The sequence below is a fragment of the Pteronotus mesoamericanus genome, unplaced genomic scaffold (genome assembly GCF_021234165.1).
Source record: "Pteronotus mesoamericanus isolate MK-2021 breed Mesoamerican mustached bat unplaced genomic scaffold, CSHL_Meso_final scaffold_31, whole genome shotgun sequence".
In the NCBI taxonomy this organism is placed as follows: domain Eukaryota; kingdom Metazoa; phylum Chordata; class Mammalia; order Chiroptera; family Mormoopidae; genus Pteronotus; species Pteronotus mesoamericanus.
In genome coordinates, this window is record NW_026555312.1 from 20180036 (window position 1) to 20199916 (window position 19881).

The window sequence follows — 19881 nt, forward strand, 5'->3', positions numbered from 1 at the left end:
GGTCTAAACATGTTTGTAGTTATTTATGGTGAAATAATATACTTTTGTACTACAGAAAAAGGATCATTAAATCATTTAAGAAAATGGTTCTAGAACACTTTGGCAATACCATTCATTTATAATTAGCAATTCAACGTTGCAGGGATTCATTATCCATCTCACAAACAGTGACCTTCAAAATTTTTGATCTCTATCAAAATGTAAGAAATATATTTTACATTATGACAGTACATGATATACCTGTGTATATCTGTATGTATACATACATACATACATAATGTGTGTGTATAATGGAAACAATGGTCACCCTAGCAGAGTGATGTCTGTACACTGATCCTTTCCCAAGTCCATCTCATTCTATCCACTCCGTCCTGTCTTATTTAAAAAATGCAAGTCATGATCTATTAAAATAATCTAAAGATTCACTAATAGTTTGAAATCTGTATCTTGATTAAAAACAACAAAGAAACAAAACTTTTAAAGCAGTGTTTCTCAGACTTTAGCATGCGTCAGAATCTCCTGGAGAACTGTTATACTGATTTCTTGGTGCCAGCATGTGGGTAGTGGGTAGAGAATTTGTACTTCAAATAGGTTACAAAGTCAGTCTGGTGTCTGTCTGGGAACCATAAGTCCAGGACCTCTACACTAGACAATACCAGTGATTGAAATACCTCAGCCAAAGAAGAAATTGTTGAAATCAATTTTGAAGAAGTCTTAGAATTGATATCACTAGGGCAAAAAGATTAAATAAGTGGTGGTATTTGGCTAGTAAACAACAGTGTGGCAGCTGGATTAGGTATTAGCTTCTATACAAGAGAGAATAGCTGAGACCAAGACCGATGCAGGCAGGGAAAGGCTGCCGACTGAAACGGGGAAATTGACTTATTGGGCCAAGGAAGGAAGCGACAGCCCAAACCAGGAATCAGAGGTTGTTGGCTCTCTAGAAAAGAAAAGGGTACTGGTATTTAATTTAAGATTTCAAGAAAGGAAAAGCTGGTTGGCTCCAAGTTCAGAAAAGGCCTTAGCATCTGAATTCATTTTATGACTAGTTCTCTATGTTTCTCTCTTTTGCTTCTTAGGCTTGACATTGTCTCTTTTTTTCAGTAGGTTATCAAGATAACAATTTCCCCAAGTTTTGTGGAGTCGATATTCTATAACAAGAATGGTAATTTCTCTTTATCCATTGTGTGCACAAACAAATGATCTTAGATCACTTCTTCACAAAGACTACAGTTAAATTTTGGGATTTGTAGAAGGTAACCAAAATAGATTATGATTTAGGGGTATGAAATTGATGAAGGAAATCACTATTCGCTTTTTCATAGCCTTTGAACCTCAAAATGTCCGAGGCTCTGAGAGTAGGAGTTGCTAGATTTGGGCTCCTTTTGTCTTTCCAGTCCCATCCCCCATCTCATCTCCTGGGCTTTGGAATTCAAATGTAGATGAAATGCAGATTTCGGGGAGAGTTGAAGAAGTGACTTACTTGTTGGGCTGTTGAATGGGAGAAGGAGACAACTTTTAATTTAAGATATTAGTCTGTTGTTCTACCAAGTTTGGAAACAGCTTTGACTCCTGATTTGAAGTCTTGTCCTGAGTGGTACTGATTGTCAATTATGAAGTATTCAGATAAATTTTAAAAAGGAGTTAACTGGTTTATGTTGGTCTCCACCACTGGCTCACATCAGGTAAGAGTTGAGGTTTATTGCTCGTAGAAGCGTAGAATTTTAATTACATGTTTACATCATCTTGCTTATTGACTACTTCAATAATTTTTATGATTTGTATTCTTTACTAGTAGATGCTACTGTGTTTCATGTATTTTTGGTACAATGCAAATATCTATCTTGATGTGTTTAGTGGATGTGATTCATTTTATTCTCAATTTACTGAAGAGGTATTTTCATAGCACCCACACATGTGGTCATGGTAACTACAGTAAAACTTCACTATTTTATAAAAGGTGATGTAAACTGAAAGCCATTAAATAATCTTGGACATAATTTTATGAGCACTGATAAAATGTTTATATAAAAGAGTGAGGGAAGAAAGAACTTGCTGAAAAGTAAGACAAATTGAACTAATGAAGTAAAATATAAACATAAGCAAAATATCATTCAATAAAACCAGTGGATTTTTTAGGTGGAGGGCATATGAGAGAACAATGGACAGTTGAAGACTTGATCAATATTTCAGTCACTAGTTGGGTACCTTAGTACCAGTCTCCTCTGTCAGTATTTTTAATTAAAATGGGAACCAATTGCTGGAGGGCAGAGGTAGCTGAAGCTGAGTGTAGGAGAAGAGTTTACTTCTGCTTTGTTATGGAGGTGACCTCTACCCTGTGGACACTCTTTTAATATTGATGAATAATCATAGAATCATAAAATAAACCAAGTCATCAGGATTACAGTTTCATGTAAATTGACCTTTTGTGTTAACATTTTTAGGCTGTAATACTTCCCTCATCCCCTTTTTTTCCACAAAGGGGAAAGTTAACTGACCCCAGGATTGTAGGTATCTCAGATGTATGAAGTTAATAAGTATGGTTGTTGGGATATCTTTCTACCCTTGTTTCTTCCTTCGCTTGGTAACAGTGGTAGTGTTGGAGACTTTAGAGGCAATATATTTACCATTACAGCCCATTAAGCACACAGGGGAACACCTTGTGAATGCTTAACAAATTTTGTACTTATCATGGCCATGAGAAAAAGAATAAGCATTTATTTTTATCAGTTTTTCATTGTACAAATGTTTATATGTTTGATGTGTCTGTTCATTTTAGATTGAGGATCCCTTTATTACTTAAATTTTATTATGCTTGTGTGATTGATTTTTAGCCATCTTCTGTAAGTATTTCAGCACTTTTTTTTTTTGCGTAGTGTGCACTGTTTTGAGAGTTGGCAGGTAAAGTCTTAGTCTTTACCTTCAAGGAGCTTACAACTTACATTGATGAATTTGTGTGCCTAGAGAGACAATAATCAAATGCAACAAATAATGAAATTAAATGAGAGGATAGAGGCAGCAATACTTGAAGGAAGCAGAGAGAATTGTCTGGGCCATCAGAGAAAGGCAGAACTTGAGAGAACCTAAACACAGGATGTGGGAGACTTCTGTGATTTTGTTGTTAAAGCATTTGATAATGGGAATTGGATGTATGCATATCGGGCTTTATTTGGAACACTGGAGTTCCAATTTATCGAACAAAAACTTATTTTGTATGTATGCTGGGGCTGGAGAGTCAACTGTGAAAATGAGACCTGGGACGTCATAGTTTTGAAATGGAAGTGGGAGGGAAGTGGACAAAACAGTTAAAAACACACTGAAGTAAGTGCTGCAATGGAGCAGACTTAGTGATTCAGGAGCCCCTGGAGAGGAAGTAACTAATTTTGCCCTGGAAGTCAGAATACGACTTTTTTTTTGAGGTGACGTTGGAGCTGGAGTTTAAGGTTTAAAGAGGGCATTCCAAGGCAGAGGGACTCGCATGAAGAGAATGGGGACTTGACTTGAAGTGACTTAGGGGCAAGCGCTGTGCTCGTTCCTGGGTGTGGGGAGGGCAGGAAACTCAGTGCAGCCCGTGAAAAGCCTTGTGGTTATTAACCTGTACATTCGGGGCACAGTCGAATGGGGGTTTAGGAAGAAAACTGGTGGGAGGAGCCTCGTGACTAGGTCGTTGGGAAAGAGAGCTAGGTAGAACACCAGCAATCGGGTGGCTAGAGAGGAGGATGTATTGGTAGAAATGCAGGATTTGATGGTGGTTTCCAGGTGTAGGGGGTGGGAGAGAATGTGAAAAACTGTCTCTGCAGTGCCTCTTGGAGAAGTTCCGCTGAATTCAGCAGGAAGCTTTTGAGTTGCCGGCTGTTTGGGAGATTCGGGCCAGGAAGCTCTTTTCTCTTTCCGCAAGGATGGGGAAACGTCCAGTCTCCCGGCAGGTGTGCCCTGGAAGGTGACAGCGGGCCGTTCCCACCTTACCCATTTCCTTTATGAAGTGGAATAAGGGCAGGCTCATCGCTGTTCTGACCGAGGCAGACTGTCGGGTAGTTGTTCACACCGTTCCCCTCAAAGAGAACCACTACTGACAGTTTCCTTCCTTTGGAACCCAGACATCCCTGGAGTCCAGATTCCGACCCCTTCTCCCATCTCCCCTTTGGAGGAGGTGGCAGCTCCAAGAGGAACTGGGAGGCCTGGAGTGGGGGAAACTGCGGGCTGAGGGGAGGCAGCCGCGCCCTCGCGCCGCCCTCGCCTGTGCCGGGCTCCCTCCCCCGGCTCCCACCTCCGGCCTGCAGCCGAGCGAGCGAGCGTGCCCGGAGCGCGCCGGGCCACACGGCGGGGCACGTGATCCGGGCTCCGGGTCTTGGCGGCTGCCACGGTGGAGGCGGGCACGTGGTAGGGCGGGAGGGTGGGTTCCACCTGGCCACGCTGCCAGTACTTTGCGGGCTGGTCTGGCCCGGGACGGGTGACTGCGGCTTGCGCGAGGAGGCGGGAGCTCCGTGCATTTGTCCACTCGGCCGCTGCCGTCGGGGCAGTGGGCTCCAGACACGGGACAGCTGGACCCCTCAGTCCCCTGCTCAACTTCGGGCCCGCAGATGCCTGCCCCAGTGGGCACCGGGCCCTGGCACCCAGCACCCACGTCGAGGCGGGCTGGTGGGCGGTGCCCCGGCCGGGTCCGACCTCTGGGAGGAGACTTGGGGAAGTCAGAGCCCCGCCCATCTCTTATGACCCCGCCCACTTGTCTCCACGACCCCGCCCACTCGCCCCTGGCCACACCCCTTCCCGCCGGTTTGCTCCCTGCGGCTACCCGCCCACCTCGGCGGGGAGCTGAGCCCACTGCACCCCTCAGGCGCCCCGCCCCGCCGGCCTCCCCGCCTCTCCTGAGCCGGCAGTCCGAAAACCCGGAGCGCGGGAGTTCGGCTCAGCCGCCGGGCCGCACTGAGCATGCTCAATAGCCGGGGCAGGTTTCCCCCCCCACTCTGGTCGCAAGTAGGAAGATTTTTGCACTACACCGGAGAGGGGGAGCCACGGAGTCAGCCGCGCCACCGTGCACTGCCGCCAAGCCCTCCCCAGCCCGGCCCGGCCCCGCGGCGGGGCACGATGAGCCCGAGCCGGAGCCGGCCCGCCGGGGAGTGAGCGCGGGGCGCGGAGGGCGCGTTGCGCAGCTGCTCCTGCGCACAACCCCGCCGCGGCCGCCGGCCGCACTGGCAGTGAGTGTGAAAGGCTCCTCCGTGCTGAGCTCCCGGGGCCGGGAGTAGGAGCAGGAAGCGCAGGCCACGCAGGGACCCAACTGAAACAAAGTGTCGGCCGCCCAGCGGCGGCGGCGCCTCGCCCCAACCCTGCCCCTCCCGCCTGCCCGCAACTCCACTGCCCACCATGGCTTCCGAGGAGCTGTACGAGGTACCTCCCCTCCCCCTCCCAGACCCTCGGGCAGCCCTCGCCCGGCCGCCCCTGCCTAGTCCGGACCGTGTCCAGTCCGACGGCCCGGCTCTGCCGCCGGCGCCCGCCTCGCCCCCTCCCCCTCCGCGGCCGCAGTTTGCTGGACGGGAAATGTGTGTGAGGGGAGCCCGAGCCACGCTGCCTCCGGGGCCCGTCGGGCGGGGGGCCTCCCCGGAGTTGTCGGGCTTCTGAAGCTGGAGGGGGGGGTCCCGGCTGTGGGGAAGTAGCGCTCGCAAGAGTGACTCGCTCAGACTGAGCCCAAAGTGTTCTTAGCGAGGGTCATGGCTGTGAAGCCCCCGTTACCGCTTGGGGTCTGTGGGCGGTGCGGGGGTGTTTTTCTTGTCCATTTAATAAAGCGTTTGGGAGAGGGTTTTGCCTCCGGTTTTGGTGGGGGGAGGAGCAAGAGGAAGAGTGCTACTGTCTCTCAACTCTGCTGCTAGCCAAAGCGATGCAAAATATCGCACCGAAAATGCTAAACGTTGACCACATGCTTTAATTAGGTTAGCATTGTGGCCAGAGTCAGGAAATTTAAATTTAACGCTGATACACTATCATTCATTTGCGCTGCACAGTTCAAAGTAAAAAGGGGTACAATCAGAACTCTTTTAGTTATGGACAGTGGTTTTGCCAGCTTCAACTTCAAGTTTTGGAGTTACCAGTCTGGATCTTTAAACGTATTTTGTATGCCTCAATGTAACTTCTTGATGTATTTCAAAGTATACTTCCTGGGAGTACGGAAGCTTGGAAGGCTTTCTGTTCTTTTGGATAAATGATTCTTCTGTTTCATATATTTATAAATATATCTTCATAAGGGACTTAAAACTTCTGGATACTCTCTAGATTCGCCTTTACGACGTGTTTAGGGACCTGAGTGTGTAGGGACTTAAGCATAGAGAACAAGTAGAGCACCTTGGCCCTCGTGAACGAACCCGTAATAAGTACCAGGTGAGCCCTCTGAGGTGTCTTCTCTCATGGGCATATTATTGCTATTGGCACAGAATGGAGCTCTATTGCCGCCAACGATAGCCTTCTAACAACTTTTTGTTGTTTCTGGTTTTTTTTTAAAGCAGATGTTTGCAGAAGTTATTAGGAGGAGACTGCCTTCTGTAGAATTAATGGTTAGGTTGTTGCCTCCCCTTAAATTGTATGTGGTCAGTGTACCTTAGCTGGTGCTGAAAGTGTTCTGTCCTGTTAAACCATTTTACATAGTAGCAGTGCCCTGCTGTGTTCAAGGTACAGCCTTGAGTCATTTGGGTATGTAAAGAGGAAAAAACACTCCTCCTTCCCTTCTAGGAAGGAAAGTGTTCTGTATGGGGAAGGTCCAGAAGTAGAAGCTAAGATGCAGAAGGTCTTCCAGGCTAAGACATACAACTGGGAAAGTACACAGTATGAGGATGTGAGGGGTTTTGGTTTCTCCATTAGGTATTCTTTGTTAGGCTTGAGTATTCACTCTTAATTTCTGTGATTAAACATGCATAATCAGTTAACTCATTCCATTTAATGTTTGGGTGAGGGTAGCAACTTATACATAAGTTGTATCTTATGTCTATAAAAATGATCCTGAAAACAATACATTTACTATTAGTGTATAAGGAATTACATTTAGTTCTTTCTTTGCTGCTTTTCTATCTTCTTCTCACTACTTTCCTGGTAGAATTCATTTATACATCAAATTTTGTACAAAGTTTCTGTTGATTGGCATGTTTATTGAATGCCTGTCATATGGAGGTTTAATGTTGGGGGATGGGGAGAAGTATGAGAATGGTTCATACCCTCAAAGAGCATTTGTTGGGGAAAAAGTAAGGACATTCGCAAAATAAGTACATTGCAAAAAATAAATGTAAAACCTGCACAATTGAACTTATGATTGTAGCTTTTGTTTTGGTTTTGGAAAAAAGTTACAGGAGTATAGTCGATGTGATAGTAAATAATATGGTGGAAAGTATCTTTCAGAGTAATGTTTGTTTTTTACTTGTAGTAACTGTATGACTATATTATGATTGAAAGTTGATATATGAAAGTTCTGCATAATGGTTGAGGGCCTGAGTAATTACAATAACAATTTAAGCACTTACTAAAGACCTATTACCATATACCAGGCACCATCCTAAGTGTTGGAGAATTCTTTTTGGATAAGATGAGAAAACAATGGCTTAGCAATCAGGTAACTAACTTGACCAAGTTCGCACAGCTACTGCAGATCCCTGCTCTTAGCATACCATATTACATCAAAAAGCAAGACTTTGAACTTCCTCTTTTGTCATTCTATCCCTCTAGAATCTTCCAAAATTGGAAGAACTACTGTTAGTTGAAGGGTACAATAGATTTAATTTCAGCATCACCAGCAGCTAGATTGGGGAAGACAGGTTTTTGACTCACTTATGGTAAGAACCTAGTAGCTTTCATAAAAAGACAATGATTTGGAGTCAGAGAACATGCTTATTGAATCCTGACCGTCACCTTGGGTAAATTAACCTTGAAGACTTAGTTTCCTGATCTATAAAATTGGGATCAAGGCTTATCTCACAGAACTGTGAAGTTTAGATGAAAAAAATATTTGAAGCATGCCCCACAATTCCCATAGTGGACACTCAGTAAGTGATGGTTATTATTTTAACTGATCTAATGTGCATCCCTCAGGCTTGGTTTTGTTTTCTAAAGATACAAAGTTGTATATTTTTTAAAAGGGGAGTATTATTTGTGAGGCAGAAATGATATGCATTTGTATATAAACACTACAGGCTGACAAGCTGACAAGGTTGGGGAAAGCACTAAAGTACTTTTTAGTAGCCAACCATGAGACAGTAGTAGTAGTTTTGTCCAATTTTGCCTAAATCGAAATAGAAGTTTCATGTTTGGCCTGAGTCTCCATAATTCTAGAGGGACAGAATGACAAAAGAGGAAGTTCAAAGTCTTGCTTTTTGATGTAATATGGTATGCTAAGAGCAGGGATCTGCAGTAGCTGTGTGAACTTGGTCAAGTTAGTTACCTGATTGCTAAGCCATTGTTTTCTCATCTTATCCAAAAAGAATTCTCCAACACTTAGGATGGTGCCTGGTATATGGTAATAGGTCTTTAGTAAGTGCTTAAATTGTTATTGTAATTACTCCTTGTGAATGAAAAATAAGGGATCAGAGCCTAGATAGGATGGGGTGGAACTTCAGCCTGTCAGCCTTCCAAAATTGGAAGAGCTACTGTTAGTTGAAGGGTACAATAGATTTAATTTCAGCATCACCAGCAGCTAGATTGGGGAAGACAGGTTTTTGACTCACTTATGGTAAGAACCTAGTAGCTTTCATAAAAAGACAAGCATCCTTTAGATCAGGGGCCCACAAACTTTATGTAAAGGGCCAGATAGTTAATGTTTTAGACCTTGTCAGCCATGCAGTTTTTGTTGGTAACTACTCACCTTTGTGGCCACAAACAACACCTAAATGAATGTAGCACTGTGTTCCAATAAACTGTTTATAGACAGTAAAATTCGAATTTCATATAATTTTTACATGTCACGAAATATTCCCATGTTTTAAATCACTTAAAAATGTAAAAACGATTCTTAGATTGTGGATCCTACAAAAACAGTCAATGGGCTAGATTTGGCCTCCATGTCTTAGTTTGCTGACTTACGCTTCAGAGATCTGTTCTGGAGCTGAGATTTACTTTGAGGTTGGGGCATGTGGAGGGTGAAATGTGGAGTAATTAAAGACCGTGTGCTCCAATTCCAGCTCTAGTTTAGAGCCAGTAGTGCCGGGTTCCACTCTTCCCTTCAGTACTTTGATTGAATAAGAAATTGACCTTGTAATAACATGGAAGAAGCATTCTCCTTATTTGTATATCTTAATTCCTTTTTTCTCAGTGGGTATGGGGTTTTCTCTTGAGAACTACTATGATAGATAATTTATATTTCAGCAAGATTTCCGTGATCTAATCTTGATTTGAGAAAATATTCAACATGTGGCTTTTAAAAATGAAATTGTACCTGGCTTATAAAAATGTCTTAAAGTTGATTAGCTTGGAAGAATAATAAGGATTTGGGGAAAACGGAAGTCTTTTGAATCTCCTTACTTTGGGATAAGATTGCTCCTTTCTCCTGTGTACCACAAGGATTTTATGTACATTGACCAAAAGCATGGTTATAACTAAAATATGCATGTGTAGTTTAAATGGAAGTCGCAAAATCGGGAGACCTTCTGTGGATGTTGGTTAAGATAAACCAGCATCTGTTTTGTGTGGTGTACCTGGCTCTTAAGAAATTGAGATCACCAAAACTAGAAAAAGAACATAGTTATTTGACATCTGAAGTTGATTGAGGGACAATAAAGTCAAATGTGTGTATATTTTGAAAATTAACACACTATCTTAAATGTGAACTGGTGAGAATATTATTTATTCATTTGCCTAAACAATGGTGTAGAGACATATCATGTTTTTCCTTTGAATTTGCTTTCAATTCTTGTGTACTAAAATGTCTTTTTCTATTCATGATGTAATCACTGAATTTTTTCTTGTGCTCTATAATGATTTTAACCATTGAATATATTTTCATGGTATATAGGAAATACTTTATTTGCAGCATTCTGATTCACTGTTTTGATTATCTGTGATATACAAAGTCAATATCAGTCAAATTTTTGTGAATAAGGAGTAATAGTTGTATACTGTGTGTTTTTGCAGGTGCAACAGTATTGTCTGGCATACTTTTAAAATACAGATTCTTTGGGTCAGACCATGAAATTGTACTTTCTAGTGTTTGGATGGAGACAGGAATCTGTGTTCCAATAAGCTTCTTTCTGGAAGGCAGGTAGATTTAGGAGCCTTTGGATGGCAGTGGTATGTATTTCTGACACCAGGCTACAAGTTAAGGTCAGGAGGGATGGAGATCTGTCTTTGCAGAAGAGGAGCTTTAGGTGTGCCAGACTGGTCCTTTTTGTCTAGACCCTTTGACCATTGCTGGTTAGTAATTGAGTCATTGCATGAAGGGAGTGTTAAAAACACTAGGTATGGCCCTGGCTGGGCAGCTCAGTTGGTTAGAGCATCCTCCTGATAGGCCAAAACTGCATGGTTGGATTCCCTGGTCAAGGCACATACAAGAATCAACCAGTGAATGCATAAGTAAGTGGAATGGTAAATACATGTTCTTCTCTGTCCCTCCCCCCTCCCTCCCCTCTCTTTGTCGCTCTCTTCCCTCCTCTCTCCCTCCCTCCTTTCTCCCTTTCTCTCAAATCAATAAATGAAAATAAAAATGCTAGGTAGTTAATTGTTGTAATTTCTGTTTTCTATCTTCATTGTATGGCACACTTGTCCACCATGTTGTAAGATTGGTTCTTTACAATCTTTAAAACTAGGACTTTTTTTCTGGACATTATTTTCCATAGTTCAGATATTATAATAGTTGTATAATTGTTGAATTGCATTTTAATGAAAGAGTGAATTATGGAATGATTCCATTCTTGACTCCTTACTTCCAGGTTCCTCCTTCCTGAAACATTATGCCCTGTGCTGTTTCTCTTACACTTCATATGAGGTTTTAACTCTAGGATGGGCAGTATTTGTAACTTTACTGTTTCCCACACAAACTTAACTCTTTTAAGCTGGTCAATGCCTTGGGGATTCTTTATCTCTGGAGAGTTGAGGAAAGGTCTTTTGTGTTTGTATGAAAATTTGTACAAGTGCATGTGAGTATGTTTCTGGGGGAGAGGACCAACAGCTTTCACCTGTTTCTCAAAGGGATCTGTGACCCAAACAAGTATTAGAACTGTTCTTGACATCTTTGAACTAGACTTAAACTACTTTGACTCCCCCCCCCCCCCCCCGCCAAACTCAGCTCTGCTTCAGCCAAAACCTAAAGTAAAACCATATTAAAACTTCACTGATTGGGTTTGGAAGTCATACGTTATTTCCAGTCTGTAAGTGGCTGTTCTTGAAATTATATAAATGTAAAGTCTAAGTTAATCATTATTTGAGCTACACCTCTCACAGTGCAAGGACCTTAAAAATCCTTTAAATCTGATCCACCCACAAACTTACATGCTATTATCTTTCAGTGTTTATTATTGTCCATGAAAAAAACCTCACAAAATAAAACAGTATTCCATGCAGACTATTTGTTTAGGTTTACCTGTATTTTTACTACATTCTTTGATCATCAGTCATGTTATAGAACTTTCTTCTGGGATGATTTGTTTTTTTCTTTCTTTTGAGTACTGTATCCTTTTAGAGATTATTTTAGTGAAAGTTTATGGGTGGAAAAGTCTCTGGGTTTTTGATTATCTGGAAATATATTTTGCCTTTATTTTTGAAAAACAGAATTGATTCTAAGTAAAACCTGTGAATTGGTTATTTCTTTCAACATTTTGAAGATATTATTCCATTGCCTTCTGGCTTCCCCATTAATGCTTGAGAAGGTGGTTGTCTAGGTTAGTTACTTTGCATGAAGTCTGTCTTCTCTCTCTGGTTGCTTTTCAGATTTTCACTTTGACTTTGGTGTTCTCTAATTTTATATTTGCAGACATTGGTATTTTATTAATAAGTCTGGTACATGGTGTGCTTATTTTGTGCACTTGTGCCTCATTAGTTCTAAAAAATTATAGGCCATTTTATTAAATACTGCTGCTTTTCTGTAGTCTTTTGGAATTCCAAGTTGTCATTTATTGGGTTGGCCAAAAAGTCTCCTTACTTCCAGGTATGAATGATGGCTCTAGCAGTGCTTAATTGTCATTTGAAACAATTTTGTTAGATTGTATTGTGACAGCTGTTATATCTGTGTGTGCTTAAAAAAAACTGGTGAATTTTTGTGCAGCTATTTTAATATTGAAGATGGAAGAAGATAGGCAACATTTTTGGAATATAATGCTTTATTATTTCGAGAAAGGTAAATATGCAACTGAAATGCAAAAAAGGATTTGTGCAGTGTATGGAGAAGGTGCTGTTACTAATCAAACATATCAGAAGTGGTTTGCAAACTTCCTTGGTACTGTTGACATTTTGGCCAAATAATTTTTTTGTTCTGGAGCTGTGTTATGCATTGGAAGATTTAAGCAGCATCCCTGGCCTCTACCAAGTAGAAGCCAATAGCGGGAGACAGCCCACATACTCAAAATATCCAAGTCAATAAAGTTATTGGTGAAAATGAAAAATATGTCTTTTATTTCATGGATAAAAAATAACAAACTTTTTGGTTAACCCAATATTGATTAGATCTTGTTCTGTCCTCTACCTCCTACCCTCTCATTTCCATCTCCTTGTTTTTGTTTTGTTTGGATTTTGGGTATTTCCTTGGGCCTGACTTCTGGTTCACTAATAAGCTGTGGCTAATATGCTATTTACCTCATCCATTGATTTTTTTTTTAAATTTTAACAACTATATATTTTACTTCTAAATATTCTGCCCCCTCCCCCCCATGCCAATCTTTGGATTGCTTTCTTCTCTTTAGTGTTTATCTGCTTCTATTCTCTGTGGTTGGGTTGGGGGACTTGCTGGGGCCGTGGATATTTTCCTTTACTTACCGCAAGTCCACTAAAATATTAACAGTTATATTCTGTTGAAAATCTAGTTATTTTGTAGTGAGAGTCCCCTTTGGCACATCTTCCTTTTTTTCCTTTTTTTTGCCAGAATCCGAAGAAACCTTATTGATTTAGAATTTGTGGTGTGATGAATAGGGATCAAGGGCTTGAGCCAAGACTTGAGATTTACCTAAAGACGTTGAAAATGCAAATAAAGTATAACTAGATTTCAAGGGAACTGTTATGGAAACAGATATAATAGTTACAAAAGTAATGCTTCTGAAGCAAAATGTTCAACCATCTTTGTTTGCCTATCTTGGTATACAGGGTAGAGCAAAAGTAGGTTGTGAGTATGTGAAACACAGTTTATTCTATTATTTATTAATTATTGTATTATTTTCTGTGTGAACATCTATAAACCTACTTTTGCCCTCTCTGTATAAGCATACCTTTTCTAACTTTGTTGGCTTGTTCAGTTGATCTGAGCTAGTGAAGGCATAGTCATTGGCTTACTTTGTCCACATCTAAACAGCCCATCATGCCCCGCCCCCGCTGCCATACCTTTGCATTGCCCTCTTTCCAGTAAGTGGTGGTCCTTCAACTACTTGCCAGCCTCATTCTCAGTTCTCATTGCAATTGCTAGCAGAAATCCTTCCCTTCAAATTCTGTGAGACTAATTTAGTTTTTGTTTTGTACTATTAATTATTAATTTGCACTGCTTATGCATTATTTTCCATAGGTATTGAATAATATCACGTGTATTTTCTTCTGGAATAGTTGGCTGAATGTTTGGGGTTTTTTTTTGGTGTATTGCAGTGCCTTATCTGACGACATGAATGTGGTGAGCAGTCAAGAATTGCTGACTTTTAGATAAAATACAAATATTATAGTGACTGGAAATCTATTATTTGAAATTATACCATGTATGTGAGAACTGTGCACTTGGCCGTCTAGTTTGAAAACCCCTACACTCTATTTTGGAGAAGATTATTTCTAAATTTAATACAAATAATTAGGAGGAAAAATGTGTTCCTATAAAGAATATTTGAAATGTTGGCCACAGTATTTATGTTTAGCTATTGGTGAAAGTGTCGGGGGGGGATGCCTACCAATATTATTCTGTAGTTGGAGAAGTTAGCCACAATATACTTAGGAAATATTTTTACTTTTTGCCTTATTTTCACTTATAATGGGCTCTGCCATGTGAAATTTTGATTCAAGAGGTGGGTAGTTCCCGAGCGTTTTTTGGTGAAGCCCAAAAATCTCAATTGTACATCATGAATATCTTTGGTTAAAATGTTCATCAGGAGTTTACTGTTTAGGGTTTCAGGGCATGACAGAGTTGAGTTCATTAGCATTTCTTATTTTAGCATATAATGGATCTGGAAGCCTCAAGTATTTAGAATACGTGAAAAAAGACAAAAAGTCTTCTTGGCTTGTACACTTCGAACAGTTCTGGGTCTCCGAGACTGTTTATTATATAGGAATGATATGCTTGGATTTAAGTGGCTTTCTTAGCGTGTTAGAAAAAGACTTTTGGTAAGGGAAACGGGGCTGCCAAAGGCAAGTGAGTTGACATTAGTGAGTTGGCTTCTGAGATGAAGCTGGTGATTTGTACCCCTGGGTCATGAATTTCAGGGGCTCCTGAGCCTCCTAGGGTATCTGAATAGTGTGTTTACAAAAAGAAAAGGTGCATGTTGAAAAGAGCTGTCAAAATTAGTTTTTAAAAAGTTTTGGCATGTGACCAAATTTATTTTTATGGTATATGCTTTCCAAAGTGTCCTCCCAAGTGTTTCTAACAGCAGAAGAGAGCAAGCATCCTCATAAGGAAGTAGAAGTGGGAGTGGGTAGGGTCTGCAAGCCTTGCCTATTTGTGAATTCTCATATTATCCTAAAGCTTTTGTGAAGTTAACAATATACTCTATAGAATATTTTTTTGATGTGATAGTAAATGTTTTAAAAGTACTTACCAGTTAACTCTTCTTCATAAATCTTTGGGGGGTCAGGTTAATACTTCAGGAAGGTGAGCCATGAGTTAGCATCTTCATATAGCCCCTCACCACCTGCTATATATATGCACCCTAGTTTAAGAACAGGGACTTAACTGTGATATCTTCCGTGATGATGCTCGCTAAAGGAAATATTAACTGATTTGCTGATATATAAATGAGGATATTTGAATTTAGTTATCAAAAATTTTAAATATATTTTGTTTCAGTAATTGTTTTTAGCCATTGAAGTTAAAGGTATTTATTTTCTATCTAAAGTCATCTTATTGCTGGGTGTTCTAAGAGAAGTATACTAGATGTTTTTATCTCAATTCTGATTCTCTACTTGAAAGAGCAACTGTGCTGTTCCTTGGAGTAAGTCATGGGAGCATTTGATAGGTCCCTTGTTGGAATGGGGGCCTGCCTGTTTCACAGTTCCTTCCTGCCCATGGGCTAGCCCAAAGCCACCTTAGCTAAAGCCACCTTAGCTAAAGCCACCTTAGGAAACTTCCTGTCTTTCAGGGCATCTTCATTCTTCACCTCTGTCCCTACTGAATTTTCTTGTCCCCATGTCCAGCTCTGGTACCTCCAACTTGACTTGCATCCCTCTGCTAGGTTCCCCTTTGAGTCAGGCTTGCTAGCTTGCTTGCTTGCTTGCTTATCTATCTATCTATCTATCTATCTATCATCTATCTATCTATCTATCTATCTACCTATTTCTTTATTTGACTCTTGACCCACATTCTGTACTTGCTTGTTGCCTTGCTCCAAACCTCTGGCCTGGGAAGTAGGGGTCTGGTTACCTACTTTTGCTTACCTTGTTTTCAAACTCTGCAATCCAGAGGAAATCCTTACTGTCCTATACTTCAGACACCTGAGCTAGCCTTTAGCCAACTCTGTCAGCACAGCAGGTACCCCCCTCCCCAGTTTGTCCTCTTGTATGCAGATGAGCTTTTTAACTTAAGAGGTAAATAATCATTTTGTTATTTTTAAGGATAGAGAGGTAGAGAGGTGTGTGTGTATGTGGGGAGATGCTATCTAGAATATGATTTGTAGTGCTTTTCCTTTGGAGTATACATGAGTAAAATTTCCTCCATAATCATTTCATACACCATCATCATTCAGCACCACTAGCTTCAGCTCATAAATGAGCTTTTTGAGAATGTCTTGATTAAATTGATAGATACCTATCTGAAAGTATATTCCCAGGGGAAACAATCCTTTCTAAGTACCTTCTGTTTGGGACTGCTTAAAAATGATGAGGTTGCAATGATTATGTAAAATTAATTTAAAAGATTGTGAAAACAAGATGTGTGTATACCTTGGCAGGAGGAAGTTAAGTGTTAAGACCAGACACATTGAGCTTACCCAGGAACCTGATCAAAATCAAAAGAAAAGAGATTGTGGTCAGAGTGGTCAGCTTTACAGCAATGCTACACATCACACGTTTGCCAAGAAGAGGCTGGGAGAGAAAAAGACCAAACCATGTGCTGGGGGAGTGGGAGTGAGGGAAGAATTGTTCTAAAATTCAAGTTCACTAAAAGAAAAGTGAATACCTTAGGGTCCTTGTCTTGGTTGAATTCTGTTGCAGCACAGGAACTTGTGTTGGAGTTTAGGGAACTATTTAAGAAGCTTTTTGCATAGTGGAACAGATCTTAGAGTTTCAGAAGGAAACACTGAAGCAAGTAAGGACATTAATGTGACCTATGCTCTGAAGGTGGGTCAGAATTCTACTTCCCTTCTGTATAGGCAAATTTGGAGTGTCCCACTGTATTCCTCAATCCTGGACTTTGCCAGTGATTGGGGTGGAAACTAAAAGTAACATGGAAATTCCCATCCTTCCTGTGTTTTACTAGCATCTTCCACCACTCAAAAGTGTAACTTGAGTTTCTTTGGAATCAGTCTGCTGACCTAACAGGGAGTGCCCACCTGTTAGGACCACCGACCACAGCTGGTTTTTATCTGCTTTGTTGCCCTGGGAGGAGGGTTGTCTGCCACCACATCGGTTAAATGGGGTGGTACTTCCTGCAGGTAATGTGAGGTCAGCCAGAGCCTTGGTATTTTCTGAAGCCCTGTGGGGGCTGAGCAGAAGTGAAGGCCTTCTCAGTTTTGTTACTGGAATGGCAACGCAGTTTGTAGTGCTTCTTCAGAAGCTCTTTTAGTTTTCAACTGAGCTTATTTCCTTGGTAGAATCCCAGGGATGGGGAAAGATCCAGGAGACAGTCCTGGCTGTGCTCACAATCAGCCTGCCCACTAGGCTTTGTTGCTGGACCAACTGTAATTCTGGTTCCCTAGTCCAGGCAAACCTCCCTGCTCCAGGCATTTCTCTCGCTCCCAGTGGGTGGGAACTCTAGTGATTCAGACTGATGCAGCTACTACCTAAGTAGAAAGACTGGCTTAAGAGCCATGTGCAGTGGTTTATTAGCTTTTGAGAGGAGGGGACGTACACATCAGAAGCTCCTGTCAGTTAAAACTGTAGGATCCATTATTGAGCAAAAATTTGTTCAATAATTGCAAAATCCCTTTTGTTTTCTCTAGCTTTCTTTATTTTTGGCCTTTTCTAACCCTGGGTCGAGGGGAATGACATTGAGTGTGTTGCTGTCTTTTCCACCTACTTGCTTTCTGTTACTCTCCCCACCCCAACCCGTTTTAGAGCTCTACCACCTGCCATACTTCATCACAGAATATGGTATTGAACTATTCAGAAAGTTTAGTTTCCTATTTACATAAAAAATCAGGTGGACAGTAGAATCCTCATGTCGTCCTAAAATCAGCCTTCAAACTAAACTATGCTAGTTTTGTATTTGCCCTTCCCATTTCCTTTTGTTTGTCCTTAGTAGAAAATGGATTTCTCCCTTCTGCTGTACCTCCTTATCAGTTTAGGACATGTACTCAGTCAGGTTTTTGCCTGTCCATTAATGTGTAAGACATCAATAATGATACAAAGGAGCAAAAAACATAGGAAGACATACTTTTGTATCTCATTATCTATTTTGGACGTTAGCAAGAAGCTATTTAGGAAACATCCTCATAAATAATATTGATGAAACCTTTAAAAGTGAAGATTGCTTAAATTAAAATCTTTTAAATAAATTTTAACAAGCAATTCATAATGTTAACTTAATTCTGTATGTCAGTATATGTAGGTGACCTTTGCATGCTATATAAAAACTCAGAGTTCAGGGTTTAGGATTTATTTTGTGGTTTAGGATTTACTTTAAGGTGTTGGAGATGTTATTGTTCTATAAGACACATACAGTTGTCCCTGGGTATTTGTGGGGAGATTGGGGATGCCAACATTTGGGAACGCTCAAGTTCCTTATATAAAATGGCATAGTATTTGCACACAACCTATGCATGTGTTCTGGTATACTATAAAGATACAGTGTAAGTGCTATGTAAATAATTGTTATACTGTATTATTTAGGAAATAATGATAAGGGAAAAAGTCCACATATTCAGTACAAATGCCACCAGCAAGCAGTGGTAGGTAACTACTTAATACTCATCAGCAACAATGTAACTTTTTTAAAAGGTTTATTTTATTCTTATGGTGGGGGGGGAGGTGCAAAGGATGGAGAGTGAGAGAAAGCAAGATGAGACAGAAGAACTACCATTAGTTTACCTCCTACTCAGGAACTGAGGGGAGATGAAACTTACAACCCAGACATGTGCCCTGACTGGGGAGGTGACCTTGATTTTTCAGGGTGATGCCCAACCCACTGAGCCACACCAGTCAGGGCCTTGCTCATTTTTCTTTTTCTATGACACTGGTGTTACAAGGGTTTCTTAAACCTTAAACTCCTTGTAGCATAAGATAACAGATGATAGTAGTTCCATTATAAAAGACAAACAGGATCCTAACAGTATTCTAATCTACCTTGTCTTTCATGGTCTCCACATTTGACTGAAGAAATCAGTCACATTTTCTAATGTAGCTTGTGGAAGCAGACTAAGAAGACTCAACTGTAATTTCAAAGACAACCAGTAGGTTTCCTTTGCATAGTAGCATAAAAATCTTTTATGTGGATCTAAAAATGAGTGACTAATTAAATTATAAGGGTAGAAAATGACTAATCTTTGTACAAGCTGAAGCACATTTGCAAGAATTAGCTTAATGCATCATCATGGGTAGGAATTTTTTTTACTATCTTCACAGATTTTAGGTTAAACAGGTTTCTATTATTAAGGACAAAACATTGATGAAAACAGAAAAGATCAGATTCCATTTGTCCAAAATTTTGTGCAAAGAAAATAAGCAAGTGCTCACTTGAAAGAGAATGTGAAAGTCTATACAGAAATGATGATTTGACATTTATGATTTTTTAAAAGTAAAGTAAAATGGCACATACATTAAAGGAAGAAACATGTACAGTATATTAGACTTGTATACAGTAGCAAGCATAAAAGTCCTCAAGAACTAAGAAACTATCAACATCAAATATATCAGTATATGATTTTTAATCACGAGTAGCATCATTCATTGTATAAATGATTCCATAGGTTAAAATAGATTTCAGTAGTATGTGAAAGTGAGGAATTTTGAGAATGAAATGCACAGGGAGCAAACCTAAGGCCTAGAAATGGGTTTCTTTATTAGGACACTTCATTTTGTGTGTGAGACATCACTTTTGATTTGCAACATACCAAGTTAATTCACTGGATTTAGAACAGTTCTGAATTACTTTATAGATCATTCCAAAATTCATTTCTCCCATACGGAATTAAGATTTGGAACCATGGAAGATATTTGAAAAAATGTCCGCAACCTAAAAGACGAGAAAGTTCTGAGGATGTTTTCTGGCGTGAATAGACCCTTTGAAATGAGAGCTTCACCTTTGATGCTCACTATTTGAACCGGATGAAATTCACTTACCTGCCTGGTCTCTGAAATTGCGAATTTTATGTAATCTCATCACCTTAACTGTAGTTTGTATGAAGAGGTCCACTGTGAGTGTTTTCTTTC

At 40.6% G+C, this 19881-nt stretch overlaps 1 protein-coding gene across 2 annotated transcripts in view; it reads left to right on the forward strand.

Annotated features, from left to right (window-relative positions):
* Positions 1-4999: 4999 nt before the first annotated feature.
* The window catches only part of CDYL (chromodomain Y like), a 206989-nt gene continuing 192107 nt past the window's right edge, over positions 5000-19881 (forward strand). For both annotated transcript variants that reach the window (XM_054591907.1, XM_054591908.1), the window contains exon 1: positions 5000-5385. In XM_054591907.1, the coding sequence (XP_054447882.1) occupies positions 5362-5385 (24 nt within the window). In that variant the 5' untranslated portion in view covers positions 5000-5361. The remainder of the gene's footprint in view (positions 5386-19881) is intronic.